The 12,221-nt window shown below is 31.3% G+C and overlaps 2 protein-coding genes across 2 annotated transcripts in view; one reads left to right on the top strand and one right to left on the bottom strand.

Annotated features, from left to right (window-relative positions):
* Window positions 1–2,923, bottom strand: part of LOC136981532 (transmembrane protein 229B-like) — a 51,518-nt gene extending 48,595 nt beyond the window's left edge. Inside the window, exon 1 of the mRNA XM_067277834.1 lies at window positions 2,860–2,923. Coding sequence (XP_067133935.1) covers window positions 2,860–2,863 — 4 coding nt within the window. The 5' untranslated portion in view covers window positions 2,864–2,923. The remainder of the gene's footprint in view (window positions 1–2,859) is intronic.
* LOC136981569 (uncharacterized) overlaps window positions 1–12,221 on the top strand; it is a 451,600-nt gene that overhangs the window by 258,602 nt on the left and 180,777 nt on the right. The window lies entirely within an intron of this gene.

The raw sequence follows: 12,221 nt of genomic DNA, 5'->3' as shown, positions 1-12,221 counted from the left end.
GCTTGAAAAAAGACCTTTTTAGTGCCTACAAGATAAAAAAAACAAAACACTCCTCCCATTACTATACCACTGGAGTAGTAATGGGAAATGACATTCAATTCAATACAAACAAGTACTTTGGAGTCATACATATGTAAACAGTTGAAGTTTAAAAAAATTATGTAATTTGATAATTATTGGACTAACCTAAACACTTTTAGATGAAATGGGTGAATAATATAGCAGTTAAATGAATTTTTAATGAAGAAACTATCTTGTGCCAACATTTTCAGCTTTTAAAAAAATGGTCACTTCTGTATGTTGATTCAATGTGAATCCTACATCAATATTGTTTATAAGTTTAATATATACAGAATATCTCTCTCAATAAATATGTTTTTGTATATTCTACTTAATAAGCATGTGAAATTAAATAGGAAATAATCTTTTATATACACATATATTTAAAAGATGATATAATTTAACAATTAATTTATTAATTAATATTTAATATTTTTAAATTATGAAAACTAAAAGTACTGCTGATGTTGTTATTTTTAGTTTATAGGAATAAATAAAGTATCAGTTTCTTCATTAAAAATTCATGTAACTATCTCATGCCAACATTTTCAGCTTTTAAAGCAATTGTTGACTTCTTTATTCATGTAATTTAATACAAATCATTTATCAACATTGTAATTTCAATGAGCACAAAATCGATTTCTTGATAAACATGTCTCTGCTTTTAATAATTAATAAACATGTCAATTTAAACAGAAAAAAGTGTTATATATCTGAACAGTTTCAAGTACAATACCTAGGACTTACATAAATGGGTTAATGTTACCTATGGTAGCGGACACGGCAGCTCGTCTCTGAAACAGTGGGGACGCATGTTCTAACCTAACCTATTCTAGTAAATTACCATAATTATTGCCAACTAAATTATTAGAATAGGGGTAATTTATTAGAATAGGTTAGATTAGGTTAGAATGTGCGTCCCACTGTTTCAGAGATGAGCCGCCATGTTTGCTACCATAGGTAACATTAACCCATAAATGTTTTTGTGTTATGAAGGAAATAAAATATTGTTTACACAATTGTGTATGAACAGAAATAAATTTTTAATAAAGGAAACTATCTCCTGCCAAAACTTTCATCTTTTAAACAATAAATTGTTGATCTTTATATTCACTCAATTCAATACAAACCATTCAGTGATATTGTTTGTAAGATTAACTTTCATAAAAGCTACTTTAATATGTTTACTGTATACTTCTTAATGTATTGCATAAACACACTTCAGCAATGATGAGCAATTCAAGAATATTATGCAATGTTGTGTAGTATTAAAGAAAATGCTTAAATAAATAATTTAATAATCATTAATTTTAATTACTCTCGAATTGGTTAGCAACCATAAATAATATTTGAATTCAGAAATAAAACAGAAAAAATTTTTTACTCATCATTTGATTTATGGAACATATAAACTTAATGATCAGTTAAAATAATTGAAAAGATTTATTTTATGAAAAATTAATTGCTGATAAATATAGGTTTCGGCTTTTAACATTAATTAGAACAACATAAATGCTTTTAACTCATGCTCTTTTAACACAAATGCTTGTAAGGTTAATTCTCATAAAATTCATTTTAAACAAGTTTATATTTTTTACTTTGGCATACAAACATGTTAAAACTCATACTATAGTATGTAAACATGTACACATACATATTTAAGGATATTATACAGCAAAACTAATTATATAATTCACAGATCTGTTACATTAACTGAAATACTTTTAACTTTACTAGAGAACAAAATTTTATTTCATTTAAGATAGGAACAAATAAAAGAACATTAAAACAAACATTTAACAAAGAAGCTATTTGATATCTACATTATTATGATTCAACGTACTGTAAATCATTCAGTTTGTAATGTTAATCATCACAAAATTAATTTTCTATCTCTATTTGGCTTATGGCATCCAACGTGGCCTTCCAATCTCCAGGACTTTTCCCGGAGCTTTCCGTCGCAGTATCATTTTTTTTTTCCGGAGATAGGGTGCAGGTCTAGCGTCCAAACCCCCAACCTGGAGGACCAGGGTGTCTCTTTTTGTCTGGCACCTACTCTTTGACCCGTCCGGCTAAGCTACTGCCGGCATAGCTCTCAGAGTCATTGGTGTACGCAAGCTCCTCCACCACAACAAGGTAGAGACACCGTCGGAGGAGACAAAACTAATTTTACTCTCATACATATGAATTACAAGAGGCTAACAAAGGCTTTTAACTAGTGAATGATGCAAAATGTGGAGGTTTATTTTAAAAATATATGTAAGGTAAAATTGCAGTTCTGAATGAGGTGTTTATACCCCAAATTATATACCATTTTGCTCCTTTGGGCATGGTCTACAGCTCTGATAATGTCCCAATTATTTCATTCAGAACTGCAATTGTACCTAAAAGATAGTAATATAAATCAATTTTAATAAAGAAATCGTCTGAAGGAAAGGTTTTTTCAGCCTTTAAGACAATGTTTTCGTCACACATTTACTAAATTTTATGCAAATTAGGCTTCAACACCTGTCAATGAATGAATGAACTGTACTTTTTCAATATGCCAAACATCGTGTTAACAATAAACAATTATAATTCATTCATTGGCTATTTTTATGTGTTTATAGTTTACATAATGCATTTTTAAAGCAAAAATTCATTATATTTTAATCAAATTGCTTCAAACAGCTGAGCATTATTTACATTTAAACTCACCATAAACAAAGCATGTAACCTTGTTTTAATGGCCTATTTGTTTAATATTTAGGCAAAATATCAATCTTAAAGCATCAAACTTACCATTTATCGTCTACTCACCCATATAAACAATTTTTTATTAAATATAATTCTTTGCAAAGCAACAAATGCTTAACAAATCAACACCAAACGACGTCCACCATGCATGATGTGACGTCACCTTCCATGTGATCCAGACGATACAGAAATTACTAATTAAACAATTTAATTGAACTTTTATAGTAAATTAATTCTGCTTTATAAACAAAAGTTAATAATTTTAAAATTCGTTTAAAATTAAAGTTATTTTTCGAATTTTTAAATTGTAACCAATCGGAAGATGGTTTAGCGGTCTCTCACGTGTCGTCCGCTTTTCAGCTTGAGAAGAGCATTGGGAAGGTTTGCGATGTTTCGCTGGAGGAGGGAATTGAAACGTTGAAAAGACGCGAATTTATAAATTTAATTGTTTGTTCTATGAAATTCTCGAAGAAACGGTAACTTAAATAATAAAAAGATGAAGTGACAATACGGCTGACAAGTGAAAAAACAATAGAAAAAAGAAGTCTTCAGGTATGTAAACTGTTCTTCTTCACCACCATTTTAATTTAAAAACAGAAAAAAAAATGTTTTGTTTTAAATTAAATTTGATATAAACTTTAATTAATTAATTAAAAATTTTTGCGCGTTATACGCGAAACTCACGTTTTATCAATCGCGCTCTTTACTTTATGAATAATTAATTTTTCGCTCTTCATAATTAAGAGACTCGGTCGCTTCTCCCCTTATTAATTTTGTAGCCATTGAACCGTTAAACTTTGCGAAAATTTGATAAGAATTACTCAATTATGGAAGTTTCTTCCAATTTTCTGTAGTAGACCATTTCCATATTAAGACTCTAGGCCACAGCATTACGAATCATCTTCACGCGCAATTTCTCTTTGCAGAGTTCCATCAGGGGGCAATGACCAGAAACGACGTAAAAATTTTTAAAGAAAACTATACTTTTCTTCTACTTATGAACCGGAGATTGGTAAAGTGTGTCCTCACGAGATAAGGTGTTCCTTTTTTGCTTATTCTACATGTTTCCAAACTTCTATCGATATTGGAAAGACCTCTTTTACACACTCCAATGTTATCTACCTTTTAAAAAATGCTTTTAAATCTTTACTATTGGTTAGAAATCTTATAAATTCTACTAAAGTTTTACAATAATAAACTTGGTTACTGTGATAAGATAGATTGATTTTAGTTACAGTTGGATTTATGGAAGCGTTAGATTAATGACTCGACTTTAAAATGATTCTTCTTCCGTGTTTTTCCTGGCTTTAAAAGCTCTCACAGGTTGCATACCGATTTCTGTGGATAATTTATTTTTCTCCACGTTTTAAGTTAAAAAAAAAAAATTAAATATTTTGCTAATTCTCTTATATTCTTCTCACGTTTTAAACTCAGACAGGAATTATATCATTTATACAATATATTAAGCTTATTTTCTATCATTCATACATAAATTTTACTCTATACGATTAGAGAATAAAATTGAGAATTTTTTATTTAGTGGGTATTTTACGAGCAAGTCACTATTTCATATTCAGGTATGCGATTAAAATGAGATGCGTGTAAATAACCGCATCGCTTATTTTTAACTTAATTTGTATTAACATATGCATCGAGTCTACTCGAGATTTGTTTTGTCATCGTCGATATATACTATAAAGCTTTTTTCCCTCTAGACTTTCATTGAGATGATACATCAGGAAAAAAAAAAAGACAATAAATCGGCGATTTGACGAAGTACAGCGGAGTAATTCCACAATAAAAACCACCTTTTTTCGTTCTAGAAATGTTTATTATGTTGTTAAAGATCATTCCATTCTTATGGGATAGGCAAAAAAAAAAAAATAAAAAATGAATAAGAAAAGGGGGAGGAAAATGATAGCGGGAACGTATAAGTATCTTCATTCCCAAACGTAAATTATTATCGTATCAAAGCAAATATAAAAATTAAAATTTGACACTTATCACTTTCTAATTATCTAGGAATATATTTACAAATTTAACAATGCTTCTACTGTAATAAGAAACTCTAGTTAAAATATATTGCAAATTAAAGCGACTTGGTGCTCCATACTTCATCTTTTTTTTTTTTTTTTTTTTCTAGTGGTAAATCAATAAAGAGAGAAAACGCAAATTTCCGACTTGGGGTACATTAAATATTATTCATTAAAAAGATTGCAACAGAAAATGCTATTTTAGTTAACTCTATTTAGAAATTACACATGTAACGGCACAAAGAAGAAAGGTGAAGTAATAAATTTATAAAAGCCAGTCTATCACTAGAAGAGATATTACTAACGTTAAAAAAACGAAAAAAGATAATTGAAGAAATAAATATAAAGACAGAGTGAAATGTAATTCAACAAGGCAAATATAAAAGTCTCTACTTGTCATTGTTAGAAAGCTGTTTATAACAGATGATATTTTAGCTAAAATTACTGTTGTAGCACCTCAAATTCTCTGTACTTTGTACACGGAACTGTTCCGTGCACAACTGTCAGGGTTGGGAACGTTGGTGCTATATTAAGAGGGAGTTTAATTAGTTAGCAGATGGAATTTATATCCGGCAATTAAATCTTTCCTCTGGTAACAGTTCTACCATCAAACACATATACAACCTTTCTAAATTCTTGTACTGTACATGCGAACTGCGTTAAATCCAGACTGGTAATTATTTCGCAAATTTATTAATCACATTTTTAAATATTAATATTTATTTATAATCTTTAGCATCTGAGGAAAATTTCGTTAAAAATCTTCCACCGTATTGTTGGAGATTAATAAAAATTTTCTGACACACATTTGTCGCTAAGAGCGACGTGTGAGTTTCACACGGATTTTTAAACTTGTACTTTTGTAAAGAATGCATGGATTATGTAGAGAAATAAAAATTAAACATAGTTACACGGTAGTTAAAAGCTATCAAGTTTAAATTTGTAGAATTTACTGCGACTAAACTCATCCAAGCAATTCGGTGTCACGAAGTTCACCGAATTTATTAATGTTGCGTGACTGCGTACATGGCTCCAAATGGCGCACTAACTTAAAACTTGTATAGCCTATTTAACAATAACTACTTATACTTTTTATATATATATACGCAAATTTTTATAATACCGGTTTAATTTTTATGTCCTTACGTGATTGTATACAGTTAATGAAGTATCGCTGTCGAGTTGTTAAACGGTTTCGGCCTTGTATATTATATATCACTTATGTTATTAAGCTCTGTTATCAGTTTAAATATTTAGTTTAAGTATACTAGAATGCAAGTTTAGGAAGATTAATGACAGCTTAAATAACCTGTTTTGACAGTATAGGGTATTCATCACACTAATAGTTTAATAGTTGCTACATTTCATCACTTAATACAATAATACTGTTTATAAATCTATTCTTTAACATTAATTTCAATTTACTTAACAAATGGAATAATAGTTTATATCGTGGATTTAATTTTATACTTTAAAAATATTTTTTTGGTTTAAATTATGAAAAATGTGGCCGTATGGAGTATTGACGGTTAACCAGTAAACAGCGTCTGAAATTCAATTTATTCGTTAAAAAATGTCCAACTCTGCCAACAGATGGCAGCAGCGATATAATATTTTAAAATAGAAAAATTTGACGTAAAATGTATTTAAATTTTTATCTAAATCGTTTTAATGGCGTATAAAATTAGTCTACATTTGATTTTATCCGTAATAATGCACTTATTTTTTTTCACTTGAAAATATCAAGTGATGCATCATAGGTCCCTACGAAGATAAGAAGGATGAGGATGCTGTTTATCACAGTTTATCCAGTACAAATTTTAATTTTTAATTAATTTATTTTTTTTAGCTTTATTTCAAAATGTGATGGAAACAAATTCATATTTATAAGTTCAAAACTAGCGAATAAAGAATAAATTCAGTCTTGTATCAACGTGATGGTTCCTATAACAAAATCAGAAGAGGATATTCCTTCTCCTTAGAACCGTAAACAATCAAGTAAAAAGAATTTGCATTTGTATTTACAAGTGATTTTTCTTTCTAGTTTCTCGTACATCTCTGTTGATATGCGGGCACTAGTCTGTTACCCATGGGAATATCGTGCGATTAATCTATTACCCCAGGAATACAAAGATGTATTGGAATATCTTTTTTTCTATGTCCTTAGCAGAGTTGAAAAGTTTCAGTGTTGTAGTAATCGAAATTCAGTCCCATAAACGTTTCGATTAATTGCACATATTGCATATGAGTTTACATGATAATCCTATTAGAAAAGGTCGCAAACTTTGGCTTCCTGTCGCTCGTACGTAAATATGTTAAAATCCTTCCTGTGTTGTGAGATACGTATTTAGCATGCTATCCCGAATGTCAAATTGTATAAGACCGATGACGTACCGCAAGAAAGAAGCTGTATAAAAATCACCATCGACTATACCCGAAAATTTCATTCAGAAACACGTATCTATCTTTAGTATCTTGTAAAGTCCCTCCCAAAATTCCACACATTCCTTTTTTTACGTTAGGATTAATACCTTTTCCGGAAAATTTTATCGTTAGACTACTACAGCAGAAGGTGCTTTGATCATTGATTCCCCCTAAAAACCCCTAAATCTCTCTAAGGGAAGTAGGTGGCATTCGTTTTTAGGATTCTTCTCTTACGGCTGGGAGTTTGACTTTGCTTTTATTACTCCTACGGACGTCATAAATTATGCGCCGCTTAATGGAATGTCTCCAAATCTCTTGCTACCGACGTCGTGATAGTTTCCATCCCTACCGGAATCGGATTATGGGATTCCGAAGATTCCGGAATCTGTCCTTTCCGTGATGTCAGTTGCCAAGTGACTCGCTCTTGCTTATGTAATCTGAATGCAGTACTACGTTTGGGTATTGTTCCTCCCTCTTATAATCTTCATTCTAGGATTAATCGCTCTAGTGTCGGATGATCGAAAGACAATGATCTAAGGTCTAATGCGCGTATTCCTTTGCTGACATTGCACCCTACAGAGTATTTGTAATTATAGCAATAGCAATGATTATAATGGAGATTCACTTTAATGGATTCTCTTCAGAGCTATCCTCTGTTGCAAATCATTAATTACAATCCTGTAACCAGTTCAAAGGTCAAATTCGTATTGATAATGGTAGCGTGATTAGTATTTAATATGTCGAATACTGCAAATTAAAGTATTAAAGTACCATGCGGTAGATTTTTTATCGGTAATTCTTCGTGATGGAATGTTGTAATTAAACCTTTTTACCATTCAGTGATTAATGGTTATAGTGTTTAGGGGAGTTAAACATTTTTGATTTATTGCACGGTATTAGACTATAGGACCCAAGTTAGCAAAAGAGCTAACGAATTCGCACTCAGGTTGGACAAGCGGAACGAAAAAGCTTAAGTCTTCAGAATGATTGCAATTAAACTTGCATGGTTGGTCTGGCGGAAGATGAAGGCGTAAAAGAAACTTCAACTAAGTTTCAACTAAGTTAAGTTTACGTTTAATCGATTATTATTGAGAATTTCAAGTGTTTCAAAGCTCCAAAAGATGCCATCTTTTCTTGAAGCGCGCTTAAAAAATGTGCATTCTTTCGAATGGCGCTTTAAGGAAAAAAAGGTATATATAATAAAAATAAGTGCCACCTTCACAGCTTAACAAAGAGAATAAGTACTTCCGCTGATATGTCTGAAGTATAGACGATGCAAAAACCCTATCAGTTACCCTCAAACGTCAGTGAAAGAGAACATCTCCATGCTCTGGAGCACAACACCACAATACATCACCTCTCAATGGTCTGCAGTGTCCGGTTTATAAGATGGCGAGTGGAAAGTTTCGGGTCAAGTAAAAAAAAATTGCTGACAATAGAAGGGGGTAGACAACTCTGGGGGCGATTTACAGACAGAGAAGGGGTGGTTCGCTTACACCGTTCGCTGAACTCTCTCTACAATAGCGGAACGATTGGGAAAAAGTGAACTGTGCAGAAACTCTACAGCAGAGCAAACAATGAAGGAGAGGTTTCTGGGCGTCATTGTTCGTTCAGTTATCTTCTACCCGAAGTTTTAGCTGTTAAACTTCCACTTTAGATACTATTTAGAATGAATCCTAAACTGTGCCATTGACAGCCCTTATATTATAAACCTATTACGATATTTATCACGGAGGAAAATGAATTTTTTTTTCAGTTATTTTAACTCGATTTTAAAACAGTTATAACTGTTCCAACCCGTATCCTTCAACTTTTACGATCCTCCGAGTTAATCCCACTTTGATCAGTGGATTAACAGAGTTCGATAGTTAAGTACGAGTACAGAAATATTAAACCAGGCTACAATAAAACCGTGTGGAAGGTTTAGTGCGGGTTATCTTCCGAGATTTATTAAACTTACTTTCTTAGAAAATTTAAAAAAAAATGATTACGCTATCATTTATGTCAAGAAATGATTATCTTTGATAGTATATAGACCTATTTACCTGAATAGGCCTATCAATCTAAAAATCTATTCTTTCCCAAAATTTCTTTCTTGCCCATTAATACATTTTGTCAAAAATGTCAACTTATAAATTTTTTCTTAAAGTAATGATATAGGGTGGACTTTGGATACATATATTAGATTTTATATAATTTGCTAATTGCTTTAATGAGCATTTAAAATATTAAACAATCACTAAATTATCTTCACTTACGAGCGATGTTGTTCGTTCTTAATGCAAATTAAACACTTAATTAATATTAGATTTATTAGAAATTCTTGTATTAAATTTTCCGAGAAGGAGCTTAGTTATTCCTTTAAGTCAAAGCAACACTTTTGCTGTTGGAACGACACTTAATCGGATCAAGTTGACTTCATTCTTGTTCAGTTTATTAGATTATAGCATTATCTTTGCTATTTGTTCTTTTCTCTTCCCGCCAAACAGTTCCTAACAAGATGTTTGTCAAAGGAGCTGTACGCATTTCTACCTTTTCTCTCGTACAAGATCTCCATCATAATTTTATCTACTTATAAATATCTGATTTGCACAACACTCAAGAATCATACGAACTATATATATAATGTAATTTACTTCTATAACCTATAACTTTTAAGTTGTAACTTATGAAAGTGACAGAGAGGATGAAGATTAGGTGCAACAAGAAGAACTGAAATGAGGAATCACACTAGCAAGAATGATGAGTAAGAAGAGTAAAAATCAAGTGGGAATCACTTGGAAAAATTAACGATTAATTCATTTTTTCTTTCCTTTAAAGTTATTCTCATTTTTTCTGATCTCTCCTCTCGTTAAAGCATAATCGAAGGATAAATTTCTTTGTTTAAGAGTTTTTAACTTTTTATTTGTATCACCCCGTTCGCTATCTGTATAAATTATCATAAAGCATTAACGCTGCATTCATAAAACTTTATCTGATGAGCCATTTTCGACTAACTCCGGAGGTAAAAGATCCTTTTAAATGATGATTAAAGATAGGAACGTGTATAAAAATCTTCTTCCTAGTCACTTGATTACGTTTGGCAGATTTAAAAGAATTCTACTCATTTGGAAACGGTCCAAATATCACATTATAGATAGGTTGATGTCAATTCTTAATTTTAATAGTTCGGCATCGTTTAATTTGAAAAATTCTAAGTAACTTAAACGTGTATGTGTTAAGTAAACTACTCGTAGCGGTTAGGTTGATTTTTTCGTAAATGCAACTGAGAATCAATGTCAAACGTAAAGTTACTCAATATGGTCGCGCATACAAAGTTGTAATTAATAAGTAGGTTATGATTTTAAAGTGTCGTTTAATTTTATTCTGAAAGTTTTTGAGAAGAAATACCCAAAAACTGATGCTTTTCAGGTAACTGATATTCCAAAACACGGCACTGTTTAAGTTATTATACCCCGAAAAAGGAAACTCTAAGCAATTGATACCTGAAAAAGGAAACTCTAAGCAATTGATACCTCAAAAAGGAAACTCTAAGCAATTGATACCTCAAAAAAGGAAACTATAAGCAATTGATACTTCAAAAAAGGAAACTCTAAGCAATTGATACCCCAAGAAAGTATACCCTAAGCAACTGATATCTCAAGATGCATCTTCAATAACCGATACTCCTGGATGATGCCGTAATTCCTCAAATTTTCGGTATCAACACAGTTTCTTACTAAGAAAAACAGTTGTAAATCAATGCCATGAACTGGAAGTTAAATAATTATTTATAAATAATCTAAGAGAAGGTGGAGGATTGGTATTGGTTTAAGCTTTAACCTGTCAATTTTTAGGTTGAGATATATCCAAAAAACGCTTATTGAATCATCCATTTTTTTTATACAGCTGACGAATGGCATCAGAAAAGATTCTCCCACACAGAAACAGAGCAATTTATATAGATTTACTGTTCATAGCTAACTGCAACGGGAATTATAGGATATAGGATTAGAAGGATAACTATAATCGACGTCGGTAATTCCTATTTGTGACCATGAAACCAAACCTAGTTTCTGTGGTTATTTTTTTTTGTTCAGATTAAACGTGTAAAAGTTGAGTGTAGAGGACACAGATGTCCAAAATTTGATTCTATATATCTCTCCTCCTCGGGATGAAGTGTGACACTTGGTTTTGCAGATGGGTCACGCCATTGTACTCTGTTTAAAACTGTTTATTCTACAGAAGGGGGCGAATGATAGGTTGATGAAGGGGGTGATTTTCATCTCGATACTGTTAATATGGACTCGAGTACCTTTGAAATGTAGAAAGTTCGGTATATATCTATTCTTTTCTCGTCCACCCTTCGATGGAGCATTAAATTTGACTGAGTGTACTGTCCACCTGAGGCATGAGTTTATCTCTAGGGAGTGGGTTCGAAGCTCTGAAGAATATTCAATGCATTCTGTGGCCGATATAAGCGATATCGCTTTTTACTTCAAGTTTTCGAGTTAAAGCACCTTGGGGATGCGTGAAAGCGAGGGGGTAAACTGTAAATTTCGGATGTAAGAATGAGCTCATATAGTATCTTTACTGTGTCCTAAATCGTATATAACCTTCTATAAAACAGTAGAATGGTGCGCGAATGATAAAATAATCAAAATTTTGTATTTTAAAGCACGGAATTTAGAAAATAATGCCAAGGTATGCGTAACATAGTATCCATTTAAAATCATGTATAATGCGCATTTATAGTGCCTATTTTCGATTTTAAATAATATTTTAATCTAAAATTGTTCCAGTAAGTCAAGTAAGAAAATGTAAAGTTAAAATTTGAGTGTTTAAGCTCGAAAATTAAGAAAAAAAGTAACTTCGAGTGAAAAATTTTTCGTGTCTTGTAGGTCATTGTATTTACTGTGTAAAATTCATACTAAATATTATTTTCTAGTGAGAAAAATCGTAAAATTAATTAAAACTTTTTACATTAAA

This window comes from Centruroides vittatus, unplaced genomic scaffold (assembly GCF_030686945.1).
Source record: "Centruroides vittatus isolate TY-2023 unplaced genomic scaffold, ASM3068694v2 contig_767, whole genome shotgun sequence".
NCBI lineage: Eukaryota > Metazoa > Arthropoda > Arachnida > Scorpiones > Buthidae > Centruroides > Centruroides vittatus.
Note: the sequence above shows the minus strand (reverse complement) of the source record. Positions and strands in the feature narration are given on the sequence as shown.